We start from the raw sequence: 27046 nt of genomic DNA, 5'->3' as shown, positions 1-27046 counted from the left end.
ATGCTTTGGCCTCCAGACCCTTTAACACAGAGGTGTGTCCAAGCTTGGCAATTTTTAAGACGCGTGGACTTCAACTCCCAGAATTCCCCAGCCCAATTCTTCACTGCAAAACCCCATGTTCCCACATTGCAAATCCACTTGGCTTCCTTGGACAAGCATTTGTCTGGGCTGGAATAAGATCTCCTGGTTTGGGCAGGGGGTTAGAGTAGAAGACCTCTGAGGTCCCTCCCAACCCTGGGGGGACAACGGTTTGCAATTGACCCGGCCCTTTGAGTGACAGGCATAGGAAACCGGTCCTCTTGTTTCTAAACCTGCTGGTTGAGGGATTCTGGGAGTTGGAGTCCACTCCTCTTAAAGAGGCTCAGGTTGAAAAAAAATGGTAACCTGGAGCCTATTTAACTGCAAACTCAACACTTCCCGAAATAGGCTTTATTTCTTTGCGCTGAAAAGAAAGTCACAACCAGAGTTTCAGAAAGTACAATTCAGAAACCTGATAACCTAGAAGGGTGTAAACGTCAGAAAGGCTTTATCAAGATTGAACTCGGCGGTATCTCAGTCTGCCCCACAGGGATCCAACCTTTGGCCCCAAACAGCCACCACCGCCGGGCTCCAGAGTCCAAAAAAGCAGACAAAAATCATCACAATTACGCTAAACCAAACAAGGAAGCCGACCAGGGAGTAAAATGTTTGCCTTTGTTTTTGCAAAATCTCAAATCCGGGAGGGGAGAAATGGGACTCTCAGGTGGGCAGCCATGTCAGGCAGGTGCAATTAAAGATATTCATGTTTGCAGAGCATCAAAACAGGCCAAATGTGTGACTGTATTTTTTCTTTCTTCAATTTATCGCCTATTATTATTCTACCCAAAAGATGGCGAACCCCAAAAAATCAAAGTGCCTAAAAAGCTTGGTGGAAAGAATGATCCCCTCTCTGTGTTACTGGAACTACAGATCCCATTATCCTTCTCCGCTAGTCACATGGACGGATGGCTAACGGGAGCATCACACAACTCAGGTGAGGGGGACAGTGTAGAAATATAATAAATACAATAAAATAAACTTTGTCCATCACGTGGCAGGAAAAGACGAGTCCCGATTGGCCTCCGCGCAGTTTGAGAAAATCCTTCTCGCTTCCTTTTCTTAAAAACTGTTTTTTTATAAGCAACTGGTCCTCCTTCCTGACATAATAAACATAATTTTCTCAGAACATCTGGAGAACCTTGATCTCTGAAAGTGTTTGAACATTGGCCGGAGGGCAAAGTGGCTGGCTTGTTTGAAACCGTTTCATCCTTGACCTAATTAGGAAGTGCCGAATAAACTTGTTTACAATTCTTGGGAGTTTATTTGCATAGTTTTAGCATGCCGGGGAGGGAAAAAAAATAGCAATTTTTTGGGGGGCCAAGCATGCCGACGTCCGTTTGAAGTTGCACAGTTACACACACAGACCCAACGCTGGTGATTGTGAGGAGGGGACCTCGCAGCTCTTCCTTTCTCACCTCCTCCTGGGGGGAGGGGGGGGGCGCCACCCCTGCCATGCAAAATGCCGGTCACTTCCTCCGCCCGAGGATAATGGATGTTTTCAGCACTTTGGGGACGTGGCGGATGGTGAGGGACACCCGTGTCTGACGTGGCAACGTGTCCCCAAACTCGCAGCCACACAGGCCAGCGTTGGCCACTTTCTGCGTCACGGTGTCCGTTGTGACAGGGCGGATGCCATGAAGGTAGCGCACGTACAGATCGTCCTGCAAGACCAGGAGGCTGCGGGGCTTCAGGAGGAGGGAGAAGGCGTGGCGCTCCTCCTGGGTCGGCGGGGATGAATTCTGCAGAGGGAGAAAGCTCAGGCAGCGGGAATGGAAAAAAGATCCTTTGCGAGGCCAGATGCCCAGAGCCGGATTCTCGCCTCAGCAAGGCCACGTTCAATGAACGCCAGCCGGTTCCATGCACCCAGGAAGGCCACCCGTCTCCAAACCGAGTGGGGGAGGAAGTCTGCTCTAGAGTAGGGGCTGCTGAGGGCAGTGCTCAGTTTACAAGCCTTCATTTAGGGACTTTTCCTTGTGTGTCCACTTGGACAATGAAGAATTTCTATTCTATTTCTTATTCTCTATATTCTACTCTATATTATTCTATTATTATTCTATTCTCTATTATTCTACTATTATTCTATTCTCTATTATTCTATTATTATTATTCTCTTCTCTATGTTATTCTATTATTATTCTCTTCTCTATATTATTCTATTATTATTCTATTCTACTCCTCTATATATTATTCTATTATTATTCTCTTCTCTATTATTCTATTATTGTAATCTATTCTATGTTCTCTATATTCTATTCTATATTATTGTATTATTCTCTTCTCTTCCATTTTCTAATCTATATTATTATATTATCTTCTATATTATTTTATTCTATTCTATGTTCTCTATATTCTATTCTATTTATTCTATTATTATTATCCTCTTCTCTTTTATTTTGTAATCTATAATATTCTATGATAATTCTATTCTATATTTTGTTTTACTATATTCTGTTCTCTACTTTTCTCTTTTCTCTTCAGCACTGAAAAAAGTGACTTATGACCAGTTTTCACACTTATGACCATTACAACATCCTCACGGTCACAAAATCAAAATTCAGGCGCTGGGCAACTGAAATCACATTTATGGCGGTCACAGAGTCCCAGGGCCACGCGAACCTCTTTTGCTACCTTCTGACAAGCCAAATCAACGGGGAAGCCGGATTCAACCATGTGACGAACTGAACAACTGCGAGGATTCACTTGACCTGGCATGGCATGAAAAATCGTAAAATGGAGCAAAACTCAACTCTCGCTTAGCGGTGGAAATTTGGGATTCCACTGGGGTCGTACGTGGAGGATTAACTGTAAAGTTGCAGCATGGTTTTAGTTTTGTGTTTTGACCTCACCTCTTGGCTTTGGGGAGATGCCTCTCCGGTGACGGGATGATAGAAGTCTAGGAGTGTGTGGGATCCCAGATTGATGGTGGTAACGGTGGGATAATACAGCGGTCCGTCTTCGTGTGGCTGCAAGCAAACCAGTGGTAAGATTCAACGTTTTTTTTATGACCGGTTCTCTGGACATGGCTAGGTGGCCATGTGACTGGGCGGGGCATGGCTTTTTTTTTTTTTGCAGCAACCCCCCCACCCCCACCCCCCGTTTTTTGGCCCTTCTGGACCAAAGCTTCCTAGGGGGGCATTTTTGCTCCCAGAAGGCTTCCTGGGGCCCAGGAAGGCACAAGACGGAGCCCATGCTCCATTTTGGGGGCCTTCTGGGCCTCAGGAAAGCCTCCTGGGGGAGGCATTTTTGCACCCCACACTGCCCCCCCTCCATTTTCTGCCTTCCTAGGCCGCAGGGAAGCCTTCTGGGCGAAGCAGTAAATAAGCAAGGGGATCGTAGGAACAGCTGATTGTCGGGAGGGAAAAAAAAAGAAAAGAAAAAAAGAGTGACTGCTCAGGGAAGAACGTAGTCCGCAAAGTCGGGCATGGGTGATAAGGACTGACTGGGCGGGGAGGGTCAAGGGCGTGGCCAGTCAGAAGTTACTACCCGTTCTGCAACCCATGCCAAATCCTTGCTACCGGGTCGGGTGAACCGGTGCAAACCGGCTGAATACCACTATTGAAGCAAACCGAGAGTTAGTAAAGGACACCCCCCACCCCACCCTAAAATAAAAAGAGAAGAGGGAGAAGAAATGGTTACCATGATGCCCTGGCCGGGTTGGTATTCGTTCACCAAGACGTGATTGGCTGGCTTTCCTCCAAAAACCCCAAGGGAAGACACCCGATCCACGTAACGCTGCAGCCAGGGGGGCAATTTCTCTGCCACCATGCCCTTCGGGTGGGGCAGCCCTCCTGCAGGGTGGGGGCGACACACAAAGACAATGCTGAACACTCTTGGCACCAACAGGACAGTGATTTTGACAGGAGATAGAATGGACCAGACCAATTCCCTCCACCCACCCCCAGCAAATGGTACATTCCAAAGAGAAAGGAGCTCAATTGCCCAGAATTCCAAGCGAGCCTGGGCCCAAATGGAATTCTGGGTGCTGTAGTCCTAGCACATTGGAGAAGAAAGACGTGTGGACTTCAACTCCCAGAATGCTGGCTGGGGAATTCTGGGAATTGAAGTCCACACGCCTTAAACTTACCGAGGCTGAAAAAACACTGAGCTAACTATATCTTTATTATTTTTGTGATACTACATTTATATTATTTTATCTTCCCATATTGTAAGCAACCCAGAGTTGCCCTGTGGGTAAGATGGGCAGCCAAAAAATGTAATAAATAAAGAAATAAACTATTCCCTCAGACGTCCTTAAAGGACCTGAGAGCACCCGAAAGAGGATTTCCCAGAGAAACCAATTTGTAAAAGAGAGAAATCTCAGCAGGGACAAACACAGGAAAAGGCAGTGGAAGGAAAAGAGACCTGGAGCCCCCTCATCGGTCAGGGTCTAATTAAAACTTCCGGTTTTGAACAGGATGTGCTTGTATCAGCCCTTTTTGTATATCCTGGGCACGAAATAAAAGATTATTTATCATATAAAAACAGACTTGGGTATCACCTACCTACGACCTATCCTGAAACTAAGCCCTAGCTTGATTTTTACACATGTGCCAAATATAAGCCCTACCCCCAAAATAAGCCCTAATTAAGATCCTGCCCACTCCAGAGTGGATGGGTAAAAATTAAGCTGGGGGGGTGGTGGAGCTGCCCTACTACTTCCCTTTGGACAGTTGTAGCCAGGCCTCGAACACCCCGACACCTGCCTAGCCGGCCCATTTCTTCTGCAGCCAGCAAGGCTGGCCAGGCCTTCCTGAAGGCTTCTGGAGCTGATAAGAAAGCTCTGGATCGATCCTGAAGGCTGCAGAGGCTTTCAGGAAAGCCTTGCCAGCCTCAGAAGGAGTTCTTGAAGGTCTCTGACAGCGAAAAAGTGTCCTGGGGTGACACACAGAAGTGAAGTTAGTCAGGGAAGAACATCCCCTGAAAATAAGACCTGGTGCCTTTTTTGGTGGCCAAATATACATATACATATACATATACATATACATATACATATACATACATACATACATACATACATACATACATACATACATACATATATATATATATATATATATATATATATATATATATATATATAAAGACAGGGTACTATCGAAAAAAGTGACTGGCAACCAGTCCTTCCACTTATAAGCATGGGATCAAAGTTCAGGTGCTTGGTAACCCACAGGTATTTATGACGGTTGTAATATGACCACCATTTGAAACCTTTTCAGCCATTTTCCAGAAAGGAAAGTCAAGGGAGGAAGCCTGATTCGCTTAATGACCGAATGATTCACTTAGGCACTCGTGTTAACTGGCCCTTTTGCTTAACATGGGAAATTCTGCTCTCAGTCGTAAGCCCAAGACTGATGATGCTACTTAGTTGGGTCATGAAACACCTGCAAGAGAGCACCAAGGACCCTGCAGATCTCCTCCTCCTCCTCCCCCCAAACCTCCCTCCTTCTAGCACTGATGTCGTTCCCCAGTTGGGTCATGAAATGTCTGCAAGGAAACGACCCAGCACAGAGAGCGCGAAGGACCCCTCAAATCTCCCCTGAGCTATGCAAATTCTCTTTTATTGCCACAATTTACCCCAGTTTTGCAGTCTCCTGCCGGACAGCTGTGTCCACTTGGGCTTGGGTGCATTATAAACCTGGAAATTGGAAAGAGAAAAGAGATTCATTTCTGGGCTGCTGGCTTGAGAAGGAACGCAGCTTCGGCGGCTCCCTCCCAAAGCATCACGCGAAGGGTATCCCCCTCCGAAGGTTCTCCTTTGCACCGCTGGAAGGTCCCAACATCTGCCCGTACTTGCTGCCAAAGGTAATGCTCTTCTTCCTCGCTGATGAAGTCTGGAATATAATAGGCCGTTGGGGGAGACTGTAAATAGAAAAAAGATCAGGAATTAATTCTTAACCAATGGGATCCCTCACAGGCCCTCCCTGCTTGGCTAGGTGGGTGGGTTGCTAAAACTAGGGTCGTAGGATACAACCTCCCTGTGAGGAGGTCTTACCATGAGGCAGGAGCCCTGGCAATTCACTAGACTAGAAACAAGGAGATGGTGAGTTCTAGTCCTGCCTTAGACATAAAAGTCGGCTGGCTGGCTGACTTTGGGCCAAACACCAGGACATGGTGAGTTCTAGTTCTTTCTAAGGCATGAAAGCCGGCTGGGTGACTTTGAAACAGTCCAGCCCACCTGACAGGTTTATTTTGGGTAGAGGGAAAAGAGGAGCAGGGTGTATTAGGTACATTTGCTGCCTTATTTGTAAAAAACAACAACACAGACGGGATATGAATAAGTAAATAAATAAATAAATAAATCCCACCTTCATCCAGTCCACAGCTGACACCCTCAGCCGACACCAAACCCCCCACCTTCCCTGAGAAAGTACCTGGGCTACCCGAAAGGTCTCCATCGCCCACACCTTCGGCTTTTCGGAGCAAGGGTCGGCCATCCAGAGCTTCCTGGGTTTCTTCTCTGTCTAGGCGAGGCTGCCTCACCTGGCCAGGACAGGTGACCTTCCTCTTCTCACCTGGGGAAACACAACGGGGTGGGGTGAGGTGAGAAGAGGGACTCATTACAATCTTGCCTCAGCTCTGGCTCTCTCGCTCCCCCCCACCCTCAAAAAAAACATTTTGCAAGGAAAAATTCATTCTGGCTCCTGCCTTGGCAGGGGGGTGGACTAGAAGACCTCCAAGTTCCCTTTCATCCCTAGGATTCCATGCTTGTTTCTATTTGAAGCAACCATGCAAAAGATTTAATGAATGCAATTTATCAAACATTAATAACCATTTAATGAATAAATAAAAACCTGCAAAAAAGCCCCTGCTTAGACAGCATCGGCTGAATTTCTGTCTGCCATGCAGCTCCAAGGGGCCTTTAAAAGTGGGGTTAGGGTTAGATTTGCAGGCAGAAGGAGGGGCTTCAGGAGACCCCCGCCCCCCTTCCTCCCCCCAGGAGGCTGAGCCCCTCTCCGTCCCAGGAGTCACTTATAAGCTGATTCCCACCGGCTCCCTTCCGGGTAGCTCACGGAGCGGCAGCCACCTCGCCCAATCAAAACCGAGCTCTCCTGAGCCCGCCTTTCTGCGGTGGAAAGAACCAATCCGTATTCAGAATGAAAAAAGCCCGGCTCGCTCAGCATTCTGGGAGTTGAAGTCTGAAGTGGGAGGAAGCGTTTGTAGGCCATTTTGACTCTTTCTTTTAACTTTTAATGCTTGCACAGCAGAGCTTTTGATCTGCTCTTCAGTTAACCTCTCTGGAACCTGTTGATATGCAGACTTCCACAACTCCCAGAATTCTTAGCAAGTGCCCCCCCTACCCCCCTTGGCTGGGGATTTCTCAGAGCTGAACTCCTCAATACAGAGTTGGAAGGGACCTTGCAGGTCATCTAGTCCAACCCCCGGCCCAAGTGGGAGACCCTACACCATTTTAGACCAAGGGCTGTCCAGTCTCCTCTTGAAAACCTCCAGTGATGAAACTCCCACAGTTTCTGGAGCCAAGTTGTTCCACTAATTTAACAGACACACCCCGACATTGGATATCTGAAGATACTGGAAGACTGCCATCACGTCACCCCTAGTCCTTTTCATTACACCAGACATATCCAACATCTTACATTCTTTATACACTTATGTGGTTGTTCTAAGCTGGGCATTTTTACCTGCAAAATTCCTGAACCGGTTTTACGACCTAACCTTGGCAACTTTAAACCTAACGAACTTCAACACCCAGAATTCAACTTTAAGACTTGTGGACTTCAACCCCCAACAAACTGGCTGGGGAATTCTGGGAGTTGAAGTCCTCCATGCTTAAAAGTTTCCAAGGCTGAGACCCCTGTCCTAAGCCACTCATGAGAACGGAAAGGAAGAATCCCGGACACAGTGCACATAGAAACACCTTTTATTAATTTGTTAATAACAGATAAGCAATAAGATATTTTATTTTTTTTTGTCATGCTCATTTTTATTTTCTTTCCTTCCAGAGAACCTGGATGAGCAGGGAGGGTCAGGGAAGACAGAAACCATGCAAGATTCCACGGGGAGCTTAGCAGAGGGCACGGCGGGCTGTCTCACGTGACGGTTTACAAAGTTATTTCTCTTTGAAAAATTGCAGAAAAAAGAAAAAAAGCAAAAATTACATCTAGGCAGGAAGAACACCATCCTGCGGGTGATCTCTACGGAAAGAAAAGTTGTGGAAAGCCACCGGAAGGTGTTGCTCTCGGGGCTGGTCTGTGCCTTCTGAGGATTAGGCCAGCCCTGGTGGATAATTCAAGGGCGGGGGGGGGGCACAAACCAAGATAGTGCCCGATGTCACACTGATGTCAACCAAAGGTTCGATTTATTGCTAGTCAGTGCCAAGAGGGGGGAAGAAGTGAACTGAAATGTTCCAGGCAGCTTTTTCTATAATCTGGCATCATCCAGGATGGGTCTGGTAATTTTAATTTAATTTAATTTTTTTTTAATTTTCAGCGATGTTGGGAAGTGTGATCCCAATTCATTTGCCCAGGGGGTGGGGGCGGGTGGGGGGAGCCAGTTTATGGAAGGCTGGTTTGGACTTGGATGAGAATGAAACGTGGGTCTAACCTGGGGGCACAAAAGGGTCAGATTCCCCACAACGCAACAATGACCGTGGGAAGGATGTGGGATGAAATGGATTGGAAGATTCGATGTAGCCATTCGTGGGCTTTTTTTAAAAAATAGTGTTATTTATCTGTACATAAAGGTCCCAACATTTCACCAAGTTTGGGGTTCCTTCTTATGGCCTGAATGCCTTTTTTTTTTTTTTTTAAAATCAGTCCAAAAATAGAGGACATCTCCCCTTCTGATGTTCACCCCATTTTTCCAAATGGAATGTTGTGGTCTTTTAACAGCTATACCACAAGGGACCTTGGAGATCATCTAGTCCAACCTCCTGCTCAGGCAGGAGACTCTATACACTTCCAGACAAGGGGCTATCCAATCTCTTCTTAAAAGCCTCCAGTGATGAAACACCTACAACTTCTGGTGGCAAGCAGTTCCACTGGTTAATTGTTCTGTCAGGAAATTCCTCCTTAGTTCTAGGTTGGGTCTCTTCTTGATTAGTTTCCATCCGTTGCTTCTTCTCCTGCCTTCAGGGGCTTTGGAGAATAGGTTTGACCCCCCCTCTTCTCTGGGGAAGCCCCTCAAATACTGGAAGACTGCTACCATGTCACCCTCTCTTTGTTGGGCCAGACATACCCGGTTCCTGCAACCATGCGTTTACTGCCCTGCCCACGAAAGGGGCACTCATAGGGCATAGGGCGGAAAACAGAATTGTAGGACCAGAAAGGACCTCGGAGGTCCTGTAGTCTAACCTGCTCAGAGACCCTGTTCCAGGGTGTCCAACCTTCATAACTTTAAGACCTGTGGACTTCAACTCCCAGAATTTCCCAGCTAGCCATAATTCCACAAACTTGCCAAGGTTGGACACCCCTGTATCCTATGCCATTCCAGACTGTCCAGTCTCTTCTTAAAAGGCTCCAGTGATGGAGCCCCCATAACTTCTGTTCCACCGATTAATTGTGGGAATTGTCAGGAAATTCCTCCTTGGTTCTAGGTTGCTTCTCTCCTTGATTTATTTCCATCCATTGTTTCTTGTCCTACCCTCAGATGCTTTGGAGAATCGGTTGTCCAGTGTCCTTGTCTCTGGATACCTGTCCTTACCAAGCCCAACCTTAATGGATTTCTGCACAACAGCAGAAAGGTTGAAGGTATAGAGGGTCAACCTTGTCCTCCATCCCTAGTCAATGACTGGATGGTTCTTTCCATCTCTCTCTCTCTCTCTTATGGGTTGACCAAGTTGATAAAGAAAAGAAATTTGGAAGAGGGACGGCCAGGTGAGCAATTTGCTCAAGGCCAGAGGGAGGGGAGGGCCCTGCCTCCCAAGCCAGGAGATAATTCTAGACTTCTGGGTCAGCTTCGAAGCAGAGGATGCAAGAACCTCAACGCAAGGACGACTGGAGAATCGTCAAGGTTACTCCCTAGAGCAGAGGCCCTCAGACTTGGCAACTTTAAGACGTGGGGACTTCAACTCCCAGAATTCTCTGGGCTGGAGAATTCTGGGAGTTGAAGTCCACAAGTCTTAAAAGTTGCCCGTTTTGGGCACCCCTGTCCTAGAGAATCATTCCACTATCGGCACCTCATTCCTGCTTTCTGAGTTTGCATCTTCACAACCCGCAAGCCAGGCGTAGCCCTCGGGACCCCCTGAGTTGCCCCATTTCCCCCTTTTGCCCTCCCCCAAAGTCTGTGGAAACTACATTCGGTTCAACTAAGAGAGGAAGCTATAAGTAAAAGGCTGACGTGTTACTAAAATGGATTAAGACGAGTGGTTTTTTTGGGGGGGTGGAATTCAACTCCCAGAATTCCCTAGCCTGGGGGAGAAAAGAACAACAACTCTGGATTAAAATCTAATGCTCTGTAGCTGATAAATGCAAAGATTAAGATCAGATTCAGTTATATAATATCTTCCCCTGCCTTTTGCTTTAAAAAACAAAACAAACAAGAGAACAGACTTCTGGTACTGTACTTACACACAGAGAGACACGCAAACACTTACACACCCCTCCCTGTATGTTCATTTGCACAGACGTAAGCTAAGCAGGGCTGCTAACACACACTAGGTTTCCTTCAACGGTGTTTGGTCGCATCGGTAATCCAAAGACGGAGGTTTTCGGTTAGAGAGGAAGATGGCTAACAAGAGAGGCTACTTACGGCATCGGTGGGCAAAAAAAGGCATTGGCACTCTGGACCTATCCTGCTCGCGCGTTAGTCGCAGAACGGGGAGGAGGTTTTTAAATCCGCCTTTCACGGGCACACTTCACGAAGAAGACTTTTAAGTCACCAAAGTCAGCAGAGGTGTGCTACTTGGTGGACGGGAAGTGACCGGCTCCTGAAATGGTTTGGTTTGGCGATGGACAAGATCAGCAAAGCTTTTAGGGGGAAGACAGAAGGGAGACGCCGAGGATTTTTAGGGAGGCGCTGGCATGGAAGAACAAGCCGCGATTCTGGAGAGAACCTTAGCTTGGCATTCAAACAAGCCGCCTGCAAGGGACTAGGATCCTAACGGGGCGACCAAATGGAGGGATCCTTGATCACAGCCCTACTCAACTTGTGGTCCCCGTTGGACCAAGGCAGTGTTTTTCAAACTCGGCAAGGTGAAAAATGCGCGTGGACTACAACTCCCAGAATCCCCCAACCAGCAGGTTTAGAAACAAGAGAGACAGTTTCCTATGTCCGTCACTCAAAGGGCCAGGTGAATTGCAAACTAGGGAGAGACCGTTGTCCCGCAGCCTGCGGACTCAATCTTAGGATCGTAGAACCCTAAGTCTGGAAGGGACCTCAGAGGTCCTCTAGTCCAACCCCCTGCCCAAGCCAGGAGACCTTATTCCACCCCAGGCAAATGTTTGTCCGAGGAAGCCAAGTGGGTTTGCGATGTGCAGGTGGGGTTCTGCAGTGCAGATCTCAGAGCTGGACTAGACCTTCCCTGACTGCGGGAAAGCTCAGAGGCGGGACTCCCAAGCATAACTGAAGGGATGTCCTCCCCCCCCACCGTACCTCCCTCCTTCCCGGTAGAAAAACGACTCTTAACGACCGTTGCCAGATCCTCAAAAGAAGTGCTAGGAGAGACTGGTGGTGCCACAGCTCGAAAAGTGGGGAGGGGGGGGCAAACGGGAGGGGGCTTTAGCGTTTCTCACGATCTACTGGGGGTGGCCATGTGATCTAGCAAGGCACTGGGTTCACTAGGAAGGGTGATGGAGGCGGGGAGCAAGAGAGGTGAGCGACGGGTCCGAAGAGCAGTCCTTGATTACGTGGAGAGCGGAGGAAGAGCGGAGGAAGAGAAGGGCGCGGGGGGGTGGGGGGGGGAACACTCTACGGCTGCATTTCCGCACGCAGCATCCACGGGAACCAGCAACAGAAGAGAATCCTGCGGGAGAGAAAAGGAAGTGCGGTTGGCCTCAAGGAAGGCGGGAAGGCAAGCGGGGGAGAGGTGGTTAAATTGGCGGTTTGCTGACAAAATTACCCCCCCCCCTGATTTTTCTCCTTCCAGGATGTGATTTTCTCCTGAGAGGGTGGGAAGCCTGTCAACCTTGGAAGCAGCAGTGGGATCCTCTCTTTTCCACTACCAGTTCAGTGATTATGCACGTGTATGCCTGCACCTAATGCGCACGCGCAGCTTTCCCCACACCAGCTGAGGCCCGTAGCGCCAATCAGCTGAGAGAATAAAGAAGAGAAGGGTGCAGGGGCAGGTGGGAGGGCTGTTCCTGCGCTTTCCTCTTCTTTCTCCTCCTCTCAGCTGATCGTCGGCCTTTTTTTTTTTACTACCGGTTCAGGTGAACCGGTCCAAACCGGTATCATACCACCACTTCTTGGAAACCATTTTTACTTGGAAGCTTTGAGGCTGCCACATTTAGTGCCTGGGAATTTGGCAGGGGGGGGATTTCATAGTGAGGTAGAAGATTAGACTCAACAAAACTCTTTCTCAGAGAGTCAAGGACAAGTTACCCTGCATCTGGAGAGGAGTGTCTGGAGGGATGTCTTCAGATGGGACGACGATTTGATTGGGCCATGTGATGGACTGGTGGGTGGCAGGGGATGGATCTTTGATTTCTCTTTTGGGAAGGGAACGCTCGGAACTCTCCAATTTGGGTTTTCCCAGATGTGCCAATATAACAACTCTAATAAAATGGAACTTTGAGGAAACGCTTGTCTCTGAGTTTATTGGTTTGGAGTTGGTCAGTTGGAACACTGACAGCAAGCTGCAAACGGCCATGGGTCTTCTGAAGACCCTTCGGGAAGATCTACCTCATCAATGGAGGGTTGAAGCAATCCTTGTTAGCTTAGGGGAGGATTGAGGTCCACGGGAGCATCGCATGAGAAGACTCAACCAACTACTCCACATTAAGGACACCCAGTCAAGGGATACACGGGCACATTCGTGGAATGAAATTCAACCACCAAGGAGCGAATCATCTGTGGAATAATCTAGAACGGGGGTCTCCAACCTTGGCAACTTTAAGACTTGTGGACTTAAACTCCCAGAGTTCCTCAACCAGCTTTGCTGGGAATTGAAGTCCACTGTCAACTAAAAAGATACTCCTTTGGTCTTTTTAGTTACCAGCAGAAAGGGAGTAGGAAAAAAACAGTGCATTCCTTAAGTGCCTAGATAATCACCCTGGCAGCCCAAAGTTGTTGGAGTGCTAGAGAGCATGACTGATTATTCTTAGCTATGAACATGTCCCTTTGGAGAATATACATCCAGGGGGTGGGGGGAAGACCAGGGTCAAAGGGGAAATGAATGATGTATTTTAGTATTGGCTGTATCCAGCTAACATCAATATGGCCACTCCTAATACATAAATTTTATTTTCCCTGAGATGTGGCTAGAGACTTGTGATTTGAGCGGGGGTGGATTTGTTGGAGTTGTGACATCCACAAGCCTTAAAGTTGTCAAGGTTGGAGACCCCTGTTCTAGATTATTCCACAGATGATTCGCTCCTTGGTGGTTGAAACTCAAGAGGGAAATGGTCTTCTTCTTTCAGGGACTCTGGAATCCTTTTGCCACCCTCCTCACGGCCTGTTGCAAGAGGCATGGATTTATAACCATGGTTCTCCACTTTGGGTACTTTAAGATGGGTGGACTTCAACTCCCAGAGTTCCTCAGCCCGCAAAGATGGCCAGATCCCAGTCGCTCTTACCTAGAGATGGAATTTTCTGACGTGATATCTTTCGGAGATCTGACTGTAGTAAAATTACGCTTTGGCTGTGAAACTACGAGAGAGGAGAAAATGTCATTATTGGTCTAAAATCAAGGAAGGGACCAGTTGGGTACCCCCTTGGCTCCTGGATCTTCGCTCCCGCAGAAGACATCAAAGACCACACCGTTTGGACTTTGCAATACTTGAAATCTGCTTTTTCTAGTACCATTGCGCTGGCTAACTAACATGGGTTGACTTATCTTTGAAATTTTTAGATCAAATATATAGAATATTTTTCTACCAGTCCTCGTTACTAAAAGGAAGGTTTTTCTTGAAGGTTAAAGCTTATGGCAAATTATTAGCAATAAATTTGAAAAAAGCAGATTTAGAGTACAAAGTGATTTAGAAACAAAGCAGATTTAGAGTGCTATAGGACATATGTCTAGATAGTATGTTTGCCCATGTAGTATGGCTATATTACTTTTATCCTTCTCGTCTGCTCCACCACCTCCTCTTATTGATATCATTATGATTGTTACTTCGATATACGATTGTTATTACTTTGTTGTTTTGCATGTACGCTGAGTGCTTCTGCACTCGAGACACAATTCCTTGTGTGTCTAATCACACTTGGCCAAATAAAATATTCTATTCTATATCACAAGTACTACAAAGTCCATACCGTATGGCCTTTGTGTGGAATTCAGCAGGGGCCCATGGACGCATGCCGGAAACCCAGCCGTGGGGGTTCCCTGCCAATTCCCCCAATGTTGCTTTCCCGCAACACTTCCGTTCCCCCCAAATTAGTGTCAAGTGAAATCTGGGCTATACCTACTGGTAACTTGGTGCACCTTCTTTCCAGAATTGCCATCTTGGGAGTCTCTGGGACCTCCGATTCTGCAAGAGACGGGATTGCAATTCATTTAGTTCGCTTAGTGACCATTTGAAGTTACAGTGACACTGGAGAAAAGGGGTCAATGGCCATTTTTCACGCTTACGACAGTTGCACCGTCTCCACGGTCACGTGGCTGGCTGGGGAATTCTGGGAGTTGAAGTCTACAGGTCTTCAAGTGGCCAAGGTTGGACACCCCTGGCTTAGAGCAGGGGTTGGACTAGAAGACCTCCAAGGCCCCTTCCAGCCCTATCTAGGATACTATGAGCTCCAGGCCTCGTTCCCAGCATCCAAACAGCCAACCTACCTCTGGACCCTGGACGGGGGGGCAAAGACGCCATGCTTAGGGGCGCAAGTGAAGTAGCGAACCCCAAAAACAGAGCCATCGTGTTTTCCCGTCGGTTTGTCCAGCTCAATTCCAAACCAATAGCCTAGACAGACGGACAATAGAGAGAAGTGTGAACATTATCTCAATAGTGCACTGCTTGCGATTTATGTGTACCGTCCAATGGTGGGATTCAACATTTTTTACCACCGGTTCTCTGGGCGTGGCTTTGTGGGTGTGCTTCATGCGTGCACACACCAAATGCATGCTTTGTGCATGCGCGGAGGGTTTGATGTTGACCTTCTCCTGCAATCCTACACTCTCCTTGGGTGTTCAACAGCTGACGCGCGGCAATCCACCGTGCTGTGCAAAGCAGCTGAGCTTCAAAACCAGGAAATAAAGGTCAGAATAGAGCCAGGGTGGTCAGGTGGGCCCAGCAGCTCATCGTCGGAGCTACCGGTTTGGTCCGGTAGAATACCGCACCGACGAGGTTTTAATAAGGGTCAGAAAAACTCGAGGTCCCCTATCTCAGCCTCCCAGCCCTCAGCCAGGCTCTTCCCATCCTACCCCATCGGCCTTACCTGGGGCAAAATCAGTCTTCCCGTAGAAGCGAATGACCCCTTGTTTCTGTCCGGCCACCAGCACCTGATCCCCGATGTCGATCTTCAATCCTTCGCGATCCAGGCTGCCGACGGATAAGGATTTATTTCTGAGAGCTGAGAGGAGGAGAAGAGAAAGGAATAAAGAAGGACAGGTCTTGGGTGGCCCTCGTGTAGCAGTCAGACGGTATGGTCTCTGAGCTTGGGGGTTTGCGTGCAGACATTTCCTTGCCCAGCTAGGTAACATCATCATTGCTAGAAGGTGAAGGAGTTTGCAGAGTGGAAGAGAAGGAGAGAGAAGGAGGAGGAGGAGGGGGGAAGGAGGAGGAGGGGAAGGAGGAGGAAGAAGAGGAGGAGGAGGAGGAAGAGGAGGAGGGGAAGGAGGAGGAGGAAGAAGAGGAGGAGGAAGAGGAGGAGGAGGAAGAGGAGGAGGGGAAGGAGGAAGAGGAAGAAGAGGAGGAGGAGGAAGAAGAGGAGGAGGAGGAGGAAGAGGAGGAGGAGGAAGGAGGAGGAGGAAGAAGAGGAGGAGGAGGAGGAGGAGGAGGAGGAGGAGGAGGAGGAGGAGGAGGAGGAGGAAGGGAAGGAGGAGGAGGAAGAAGAAGAGGAGGAGGAGGAGGAAGAGGAGGAGGAGGGGGACGACAACCATGGGGTCCTAAGTGCTCCTTGAAGTTGGTTGTTCCTTGCAGACATTTCATTGCCCAACCTGGTAACTTCATCAGAGTGAGGGAGGGTGGACTTTGCACACGCTGAATTGCCTTCTTTGCCAGTGTTACTGGGTGTCGTGTTCTCCTTGGTAGCGCTTCAATCGGAGTATTGTGTTTTTGCTTGATTGTTTGTCTGGTATTAATCCCTGCTTCTCTAAAGTGCTGACTGCTGGGGAGGATGTGGGTTCCCCCGCGTTCACCAGCATTGATGACGTTACCTAGTTGGGTCACGAAATGCCTGCAAGGGAACCACCAAGCTCAGAAATCCCCCAGGACCTCACAGTTCAACCTGGATGTCCAGAGCTGGTGCTCCCCCTCCCCCGCCCCTCTTTCTCTTCCGGTCTTCTTTCACAGCCCCTCCCCACCGGTTCGCTCTCTTCTGTACCCCTTTGCTCTCCCTCCAAGAGAGAAGAAATGGCTCTTCCTAATCTTCTCCTCCTTCCACCCGCTAAGGGCTGCCCCCCCCACACACACACAACACCTCCCCTCCAAAACCCGAGCCCTTGAGTCAAAGCTGAGGGCAGAAGCCACTCTCTGGGGCCTGCCAGCTGCCCGGGACCCCTCCTGCAGCCCCCTCTCTCTCTCAAAAAAAGAGCACCTTTCCGGTCCTTGTCCTTCTCCTTGCGCCCTTTGGCTGTCATGCGGGAAAAATCCATACGGGGGGTCCGTGGCGTGGAGGTGACCGACGGTGTTTGGTCAGCAGCTTTGGAGATCTTGGACACTGAAGCAAACAGCCCTGGGAAGGCAAGAGAGAGAAGAAAACGACAGACCCGGATTAATAACGCTGGCAGGGATTCCACCACGGACGAGTTTCTACTTCTCTGACATGTGACGGATCTGAATTTGATGGAGGGGGAATTCTTTATTGGTTGTGTGCCCAGCCCGGCTACAACTCACCATGCTTTGGTGGGCAAATGAAGTAGCGGATGCCACCCACGCTGCCATCGTTCTTGCCGTCGGGCTTGTCCAGTTCTACACCGACCCACTGGCCGCTGGCAAACTCGGTCGTGCCACAGAAACGCAAGGTGCCCACCTGTATGTGGCACAACATGATGGGGTCAAATGGCGCTCAGAAAACAGAAAATTACCTGCACATTACCTGTCTGGATACAGATGTAATCTGAGCTGGGAATCTAATGGGACACTTTAGGATCTTTCCAAGACTTAACTCAGCACTGAGCCCTCTCTGTGGGCATGCGCACTAGCCAGCTGATATTTGGTTTTTGGCGCTCCGGTGCATGCACACACATGCGCGCATCCCCACTTGGGCACTTGGTGCCGAAAAGGTTTGCCATCACTGCTCTACAACTTCGAGAGAGCAATTCTGCAATTCTTGCACTGTGATGGCAAACCTTTTTGTTGTGGTGTGCGAAAAATGCACGCATGCCGGCACCCATAATGGCGCACCGCACCCCCCCCCGTGCATGCATGTGCAACACCCCACCCCCTTACCTGCACTGCTCATGCGTGCGCCTCCCAGCTGATTTTCAGCCTGTTTGAGGCTGTTTTTGCCATCCTGGAGCCTCGAGGGAAGCCTCTGCCGCTTCAGGAGGCCGAAAAACGGGCCTTCCGGAAATACAGGAAGTGCCTGTTTTCAGCCTCCAGGGGTCCTCTGGAGCCCGGAGGATGCCATTTTCACCCTCCCGGAGGCTCGAGAGAAGTCTCGGGATCCTGAAAACGGGCCCATTTCGTCACTTCCGGTATTTCCGGAAGGCCCGTTTTTTGGCCTCCCGAGGCTACAGAGGCTTCCCTCAAGCCTCCGGGAGGGCGAAAAAGGCCTCAATCGGGCTGAAAATCAGCTGGGAGGCGCGCACATGCGCAGCGCAGATATGTTTGGCTGGGGCTTGCGTGCCCACACAAATGGCTCTGCGTGCCACCTGTGGCACCCACGTCATAGGTTTGCCATCACGATACTATCGGATTCCCTCAAAGGGCTGGCAATCTCCACGATGGGGTTCTGCATCCTTAGGCAGGAACCGATGAAAAAAAGCAGGCGGTTCGAATGAGCCTGAAGAAGAAGACCTGGGGGCAACGCTCTCTCAGGTGCACCCGCACCTTCCTTACCTTCTGCCCGTCCACCAAGACCCGGTCGCCCAGCTTCAGGCCGAGAGAGAGAAGCATGAGGTTCCCTGGGATGTTGTCGTAGTTGGGCAGGGTGACCTTGGGCAGGCTGCAACTCAAAGGCACGGCGTCCAGCAGCAATTGCTTCAGCTCCTTGGCGATCATGGCGGCCTCAGCCTTGTCCAGCGTCATGTCCATGGGGTCCGGCACGACGTCAGCCGGGACCTGCCCTTTGCTGTTCTGTTGAGAGAAAGAGAGACGGGGGGGGGGGGGCAATGCAGTTTGTCCCACCCAAGAATGACGCAGGGTCTTTCCACCGATTGCATCCAAGGTCCTCTTCATAAGGTCGAAGGGGGTCTGGAGAGACCCCCCCCCCTCTCAGTGCATGGGCCTTACTCCGCCTGATGAGTTTCCATCCGTTGCTTCTTCTCCTGCCTTTCAGTCCTCTGGAGAATAGCTTGACCCCTTCCTCTTCTTTGAGGCAGCCCCTCAGATACTGGAACACTGCTATCATGTCAGCCCTGGTGCTTCTCTTCCCTAGACTAGCCAGACTGCCCAATTCCTGCAAACGTCCCTCGTACGTTTTAGCCTCCAGCCCCCTGATCATCTCTGTTGTTCTTCTCCGCACTCGTTCTGAGAGCCTCAACGTTTTTTCGGTTTCCTGGTGACAGCCATTTTCTTTCTGCTAATGTCACCCACAGCAGCGTCGCTGGAGGTGCTGTCCTACATTAAGTCTCCTGACTAACAGGCTGGGCTATTTATACGGCATCTTCAAAATCTAATTTTCGCATCTGGTTTGACACATTTTTGTATGTGAGCAACCTTTGGTGTCCGTCTAGAGGAGTTGATCCAAAGTTTTCAACATGCATAAAACAAACGGATTGTGCCTAATAGAAGATCTAATTACAAATAATAATAATAATAATAACAACAACAGCACAACAACTACCTTAACAGTTCCTAGGTCCTTGGTTAGGACTCGAGCTGTTGAGCTACCAGCCAGCCCCACCAAAGATTAACCGAAGATTGATTCTTCTCACCAAAGATTAACCATCATAATAATAATAGTTTTGAAGGCATTGGATCCACTTTCCTGAGAGTAGGGGTCTTTCTTATTGTCAGTTAAAAACCCACCTGCCCGTTATCTGCACCCCCTTTTTTTCTCACCCTGACAGCGGGGTTGGCCCCGTGTTCCAGAAGACACTTCACGGCCCCCAAACAGAGATTCGAAGCAGCGATGTGTAAGGCGGTTCCGTGGTTGAAGTCACTGCACGTCGAGTTGAGAACTTCAGGGAAAAGACAATATAGGCTAGGGTTGGGATTCTGAATTTTTTTAGGCTGCATTTGCAAACTATTAAGCTCTGTATAGCCCCTGGCCTTGGCGGGAAGGAAAGACCAGGTTCTTTATGTCCCATGTGAGGTTTCTCCAACCACAATGTCCACGAAGGTCTTCAAGAGATACAAGGAGCGATGCTAGTAAGCGAGTGAACTTGGAAACGTGTGGACTTCACTCCCAGAATTCCCCAGTCAGAGACGCTTGGTAACTTGAAGACGTGATGACTTCAACTCCCAGGATTCCCCAACCAGCCTGCTATTGTATTTGAAGAGGAGTGGACCACCGCCCCGCCCCCCCATGTTGGCTGGGGAATTCTGGGAATTGAAGTCCACCCATCTTGGCTAAGAAACTCTGGCTTAGAAGGAAAGCTGATAGGAAGAGCAGCACCACAGATCTCACAATAAAGCCTTGTTGTCACTAGCATGAATTGGTGTGCTCCGCTTCCCGCGATGACTCCTAGACAACAGGGCTGGCTCTCCACATTGGACCAACATTTTAGCATCTCTGCCAAGGGCACCAGCCAACATTTCCTGATACAAAATCTCCCAACCCTTGCGCTGTTTCCTGCATTTCAGAATCAAAACTCAAGAGCAGTTCCCGTTTTACTGAGTATCAAAGACCGCAGAGATTAGCAGAGAGTGGAGGGATCCCAGGAGAGGAGCCGCTGGTTGCTGGGAACAGTTTCCCACACGTTAGAATTCCCCAGCCAGCGACCTGTGGTACTTGAGGAGGGGTGGGGGATTCTGGGAGTTGAAGTCTACCCCTCTCCAAATTCCCAAGGTTGCCAAAGGTCGTCCTAAACTGTGAATTGTTCGACTTAAAAATGGCGATTGAAGCAAGCATTAACAAAGCTGCCAGGTGACTTTGGCTTCCCATCACCTGGGTAACGTGTCCCACACACCTTTTGGCTTGGAGGCCTTGAGGAGGATGCGGATGAGTTCAGGGACGTCGAAGTAAGCCGCGTAATGGAGGGCGTTCATGTTGGTCCAGCGGCTGCGCAGTGTCACATCTGCGTCCAGAGCCAGCAGTTGGTTAGAGAGGCGCACGGCGGCGGCAGGGTCACCTGGGATGAGGGAAAACACAGGTAACCTCCCTCAAAAGCCTCTCCAGAGGGAACTGACCCCATAAGTCACCTCTAGGTGAGATGGGGAGGGGGGACATAAATCAGTAAAATAATAAATAGAATAAAAATAAAATAATAAATAAAATTAAAATAAAATAAAATAAAATGAAGTAAAACATGAAATAAAAAGGAAAGTGAAAAGTGAAGTAATAAGTGAAGTGAAATAAAAAGTGAAGTACAAAAATAAAGTGAAGGAAAAAGTGAAGTGAAGGAAAAAGAGTTTGTTAGCAAGTACTTCAAGAATGGCCCTTTATTTTGCTTCAAGTCCCAGTGAGCTAAATTCTAATCTAAACTACAATGACCCTCTTTTTTCTTGGGAAAAAAATAGAGGCAACAAGAAGGATTTTTTTAAAAAATTATAGTTTTGCTTGGTCAAGGAAAATTCAAGCGCCAAATCAAGAAAAATTATACTAAACTGCATATTCTAATCAAGGACAGAAATACAGGACACAAGATCATCATAATCTAAATTTTATAATTGTACAAGAAAGGAGAAGTTTGACAAGAAGGGGCTCAGAAAATTCACATTTCAGGCGTGTGTTTTGGGTAACCCAGCACAAGTCTAAGTTTAGTGCATCTAAAAGTATAAATCCATCTTTTTTTATTGTCTTTAGAAATATGCATATTTTCTGGTTTCACAGCTTTTAATGTTCTAAGCTGCCCAGAGTCGCCTTGGGGGCAAGATAGCTGGCAAATAAATTTAATAAGTAAATAAATAAATATGAATTTCAGTATTTTGTGTCTCACCCACACCGTGTGCGCCAGCTTTACACGCATAATGCAGAAGGGTCATATCTGTCAGCCCATCCCGGTCATCAACATGGCATCCACGCTTCAGGATCTGAAGGGGACAGAAGAACAAGGAAGAGGCTACCGGTAGTCCTCAACTTATGACCACAATGGGTTCCGGAATTTTGGTCACTAAGTGAGTCATCATGATACAGGGTCAATTTCATGACCATTTTCATCATGCAGGTCATGCAGTCATTAAAGCAAATTCAGCTTTCATACCTAAGGCAGGACTAGAACTCACCGTCACCTGGTGATTGGCCCATCCAACTGTCTATCATGCCTAAGGTGGGACTAGAACTCCCCATCTCCCGGTGATTGGCTTATAATCACTCAGCCATCTTCCATGCCTAAGGCAGGACTAGAACCCACTGTCACCTGGTGACTGGCGCACCCAGCTGGCTATCATGCCTAAGGTGGGACTAGAACTCCCTATCTCCTCATGATTGGCCCAAGGATGGACCAGAATTCCCAGGAGGGACTAGAATTCCCCGTCTCCTGGTTCCTGGCCTGGTGCCTTCACCACTTAACCCTCGGGGGCCTGCCCAAGGCCCGCTCACCTCATTGCCAATCATGTCGATCTTGTGCTGCACCTGGGGAACCCATTGGCGGATGATGGCGAAGAGCTCCGGGACGGTGGTGATGGGATCGTAGAGGATTTCTTGGCAAGCGGGATCGTTGGGATCAAAGAAGGTGAAAGCTGCAGAGGAGAGGAGAGGAAAAGGATTTGGTTTCAAAGCAGGTGGGTGGGCCACTGGTCAGAGCAGGGGTCTCCAAGGCTTGGGGGGTTTTAATACTTGTGGACTTCAACTCCCAGAATTCCCCAGCTAGTCCTGAAAGATACTTGCACTTGAAACCTAGTACAGCTCCTCCTGTGCTTATGACCACAATTGAGAACGCCACTGAAAAATGTGACTTGTGACCGTTTCCCACACTTAATGACCACTGCAGCACTCCTCATAGCCTTGCTGAGTAGTAGGAAGGTTGGACTCCACCCAGGTCCTAAGCTGAGGACTACCTGTCCCATACGCCCCTCCGTTGTCGTGCAGGACAGCCAAAGGGGTGCGTATGACTGTCCCTGGTTCATCCCAGGCCGAATGAATCAGCCGGCGTCCGTGATTCAGCTGCCCCTTTTCGTGAATGCATCACTCTCATTTTGCCAGAGGCTTCCTCGGAGCATGAGCAGGCAGATCTGAAGCTTGTGGGATCGTGTGTGTGTGTGTGTGTGTGTGTGTGTGTGAGTGTGTGTGTGTGTGTGTTAAGTACAAGTGGTCCAACAGAGACCTGATTCAGCAGCTGATAAATTGAAATCAGCAGGTCGGTTCGCTCTTTCCATGAGCAATGCAGTGTTCTGGATGCCAATGTGATGCTCGGCCTTGAGTGTGTGTGTGTGTGTGTGTGTGTGTGTGAATGGACTCATCTTTCCATCCTTCCGAGGTGGGTAAAATGAGGACCTAGATTGTTGGGGGCCAGAGGCTGACTCTGTAAACTTCCTTCCTTCCTTCCTTCCTTCCTTCCTTCCTTCCTTCCTTCCTTCCTTCCTTCCTTCCTTGTGGTTAGAATGCAGTATTGCAGGCTAATTCTGCTCATTGCCGGCAGTTCGATCCTGACCAGCTCCAGGTTGACTCAGCCTTCCATCCTTCCGAAGTGGGTAAAATGAGGACCCAGATTGTTGGGGGCCAGAGGCCGACTCTGTAAACTGCTTAGAGAAGGCTGGAAAGCACTGGAAAGCGGTATATAAGTGCTGTCAGGTCAACTGGTCAAGGAGGACCTCTGTCCAGGCTTCACTGGGAAGGATGAGGCTAAAGGAGAACAGGACGGAAAGGAACCAGCTCACCATAATCTTTGGGGAGTGGAGCCGGGGCTGAAGGGTGGACGATGGGCTTCTTCCTCCTCTCCAAGGTTGGGCTCTGGAATTCCAGCGCCTGGTGGTCTTCCTCGGAAGGGAGATCGGCAGAGTCATCTTTGGTCATGGTGGCGGGAAGGTCTTTTCCCTCTGCAAGGGCCAAGAGGAGAGGGGAAATTGGTCAACCAGGGGATAGCAAAGGAATTTGAAACCCAGAGCCAGAAGGCTTGCTCTGAATTAATTACTTTATTTTTTTGTCTCAACTTGATCATATATTATACTCAAGGTGGTGAACATGCTCGATACTCCTTCCTCCTCCTATTTTCCACATAACAACAACCCTGTGAGGTGGATTGGGCTGAGAGACAGGAAATTCACCCAGCCAGCTTTCAGGTCTAAGATAGAACTAGAACTCCCGGTCTCCTGGTGATTGGCCCATAATCACCCAGCCAGCTTTCATGCCTAAGGTGAAACTAGAATTCGCTGTCTCCTGATGATTGGCCCTAAGTTATCCAGTTGGCCTTCCTGTCTAAGAAGGAACTAGAACTTACCAGTTGGCTTTTGGACCTAAGACAGGATGACAATTTTGCATCTCCTAGTGATTGGCCCACAGTCACCCAGCCAACTTTCATGCCTAAGCAAGAATTGGAACTCACTACCTCCTGGTTTCTAGGTGATGCCTTAACCATTAAATCAAGCTGACATTCACCCCACCATGAGACAAGTTTAAAGGTTACAAAGGGAGTAACTCCAAAACTGAGAACATAGAAATATTTAAGAGAACTGAGCTCAACTTTCCCTTCTGGATCACTTCTTGGTTATTCCTCATCGAATTTATTTATTAAATGTATATATTTGTTAAATTTATATACTGCCCATCTCACCGTCAAATGACTAGACAGCTTGCTACATCATAAAACAGTGATATAAAATATTTATATAAAATAATTAAAGCATGAAAACATGGAATGTGAACAAAAGGACTTGAGAAGCTATAGAAGTCAAGTTACTCCTATATTTGCAAATCCCCTTTTTATCTGAAATCAAATCATAAAACATTTTTATGCATTGGGTTAAGCCACAGCTTGCTTAATTATGTCTTATTGACTAAGCCATAATTAGCCGGGTTCCTGTAATAAATTAAACTGTAAACCACGGCCAACTTTATGGCTTGGTTTGCACATGGCACTAAACCAATACAAAACAAATGGTCTTTGGCTTCCTAGGGTCAGCAAACCAGCCAAAAGCACCTGTCTAAAAGGCTCTCAGTCTTGTTAGGGGCTGAACTCGCCAAAGCTTCAATATTCTATTCATTTATCTCAAAATAAGCCCCTCTGAGTTTTATATATATTCAGAATACATTTAAGACTGATTCCTGGTCAAAATCACTTTACTACAGTTGAGTTTACTACGTGGGGACTTCAACTCCCAGAATTCCCCAGTCAGCATGCTATTGAACTTTTGAAGATCTGTGGACTCCAACTCCCAGAATATCTCGGCCAGCATGGCTGCCTGGGGAATTCTGGGAGTTGAAGCCCTCCGGTCTTCAAGTTAGCAAGGCTGAAAGGTAGAGGCTATAAAAGCTAGAGAACTGCTGTGATTTTTGTCTGGGGAATTCTGGGAATTGAAGCCCACCCCTCTTCCAGTTAGCAAGGTTGAAAACACACGGCTCTCCATTTAAAATGACTGAGAATTGAACCCACTAAACACACACACACACACACACACACACACACACACACACACACACATTCCCCTTCCTTTAACCAACAGTTCCATTCCGCTTCAAGAGAGTCACCCCATTTATCACCTCTTTGCAATCCACACAGTCACATTTTGACTCTTCTGGAAATCCCTCCGATTCCCACACGCGCCATCGCCGAAACAGAGGTGCTCTCACTGAGCATTAGAGCTCCATAAAGGGACTCTGGGATCCATTTAACGGTGAGCAGATTCCGGCGGGGCTGCTATTCCCAAGCTTTCTGCTTTAAGAATGGACGGCGTGCAAAACTCAGCCTCACACACTCTCCCTTCCCGCACAAAACCCACACTCAGAGGCCCATGAGCTGGAAGCGATCAATACACAGCCTGGCAGAGATCGTAGGTGTCAACGACAGCGGAGATGGCTCGGGACTGTGGATGTGTGGATGTGTGTCTCTGTCTTTGCGTGTCTCTGGGTACCTTCCAGAGGGGTAGCTGGCTCTATTTTACAGGTTAGCCAAGGAGTGGGGGTGCCCTGTCTGTGGAATTCCCATGCCACGCATGGATACGCGTCCCCTGCAGCCCAATTCCTGGATCTTTGGGGGCTTCCTGAGGTTTGCTTCTAGTGGGTGCATTTGGGGGGGTGTTTTTTGTTTTGCAAAGAGATATGCCTTCCCCCCTTTAAAAACACAAGAAAGGCAGGACATAAAATAATGAAAAGACATAATATGACATAAATGAAGTAAAATGTAACCAAATAAAATGGTAAAAACTAAAATAATATAAAATAAAGTAATTTCGATCAAACCAGTGAAATGAAACGAAACAAAACAAAACCCTTTTTGGGAACGGCAGGAAGGGGCGGGGGGGGGGCCTCTCTTTCCAAAATGCCCCCATCCTCGATGGCAGCCAGGCGGGCATCACACACGCCTATTTACATCCTCGATCTGGCACTTTCCAGACCCGCTGGGACTTCGGCTCCCAGAATTCCTTGCAGCTGGGACAATAGCAATCCCGGCTGAGGATGATGGGAGAGGTAGCACTCCGGCACGGAGCCCGTCCTGCTCCCTCTGGCTGAATGAGCCCCACTCTACCCTGGGAGCCTTTTTGTCCTGGGAGGGGCGGGAGGGGGCAACGATGCTCCAGGACCCCCAAATGGGGAGGGGACACGGTGTCCCCCAAAGAGGCCAAGGCAGAATTCCCAGCGTCTGATTGGGGGAGGGGGTTAGAAATGATGGACAAGAGGGAAGCGGGATGAAGGGGAGGAGGGAGATGGGGCTTTAAGCGAGCGCAGCATCCTTTCCGTCTTGGGATGCAGGAGCCGGACGGGCAGACGGAGCATCCTGGTCCAGCGGTCGGGGGTGGGGGCGTGAAGGGGCGGCGGGGCGCGTCGCAGGTCCAGGACGGGGCTCTGCGGCGGGGAAGGAGGCCGAGGCCGACCGGGGAGGGCCGGGAGGGGGTCGGGAGGACCGGCGGGGACGGCGGTGTGTGTGTTGGGGGTAGGACCAGAAGCAGGGATGCTGCGGGATGCAACGCGCCAGGACGGGGGCCCCGGAGGAGCATCTCCGCCGCGGGAAGGACGGGCGGGGGTGGGGGGCAGGGATATCGGCGGAGGGGTCCCGCCAAGCCGGGCATCCCCGGGAAAGGGCTCCCCGGCCGGGATGCAGCGCGCCCACCTACCGGGCGGAGGAGGCGGCCGCGAGGATGCAACGGCGGCGGAGAGGCGACCCTCGGCTGGGCTCGGCGGGCGCAGCGCAAATGGAGGAGGAGGAGGAGGAGGAGGAGGCGATCGCAGCGCTCATGCGCCGCCCGCAGCATCATCAGCGGCAGAAGCCGCCCCCCCGCCCGCCCGCCGCCTGCTGCAGCCCCCCGCGCCCAGGCTTTCGTTGCTGCGGGGATGC

The 27046-nt window shown here is 49.1% G+C and overlaps 2 protein-coding genes across 3 annotated transcripts; both read right to left on the bottom strand.

Moving 5' to 3' along the window:
• Positions 1-414: 414 nt before the first annotated feature.
• Positions 415-7128, bottom strand: ALKBH6 (alkB homolog 6, nucleotide demethylase). 2 transcript variants are annotated; one of them, XM_087940215.1, is made up of 7 exons: positions 7066-7128; positions 6450-6590; positions 5869-5937; positions 5653-5713; positions 3715-3866; positions 2925-3041; positions 415-1817 (listed from the first exon to the last, which is right to left on the bottom strand). In XM_087940215.1, the coding sequence occupies exons 2-7, from the start codon at positions 6510-6512 to the stop codon at positions 1545-1547; spliced, it is 735 nt and encodes a 244-aa protein (XP_087796341.1). In that variant the 5' UTR covers positions 6513-6590; positions 7066-7128; the 3' UTR covers positions 415-1544. The 2 variants fall into 2 exon arrangements, with proteins under 2 accessions (XP_087796341.1, XP_026571108.2); XM_026715323.2 differs by having other exon boundaries at positions 6870-7103.
• Positions 7129-7941: 813 nt separating this feature from the next.
• On the bottom strand, positions 7942-26927 carry CLIP3 (CAP-Gly domain containing linker protein 3). Its single transcript, XM_026715399.2, has 14 exons — positions 26826-26927; positions 23436-23594; positions 22159-22298; positions 21557-21650; positions 20588-20749; positions 19518-19636; positions 18354-18590; positions 17187-17322; positions 16888-17025; positions 15568-15702; positions 14969-15092; positions 14605-14666; positions 13770-13842; positions 7942-11998 (listed from the first exon to the last, which is right to left on the bottom strand). The coding sequence occupies exons 2-14, from the start codon at positions 23569-23571 to the stop codon at positions 11944-11946; spliced, it is 1611 nt and encodes a 536-aa protein (XP_026571184.1). The 5' UTR covers positions 23572-23594; positions 26826-26927; the 3' UTR covers positions 7942-11943.
• Between the last annotated feature and the right edge of the window lie 119 nt (positions 26928-27046).

The sequence above is a fragment of the Pseudonaja textilis genome, chromosome 10 (genome assembly GCF_049901715.1).
Source record: "Pseudonaja textilis isolate UNSWEBS1 chromosome 10, rPseTex1.2, whole genome shotgun sequence".
Taxonomy (NCBI): domain Eukaryota; kingdom Metazoa; phylum Chordata; class Lepidosauria; order Squamata; family Elapidae; genus Pseudonaja; species Pseudonaja textilis.
The sequence above is the reverse complement of the archived record's forward strand: the minus strand, read 5'-3'. Positions and strand labels throughout refer to the sequence as shown.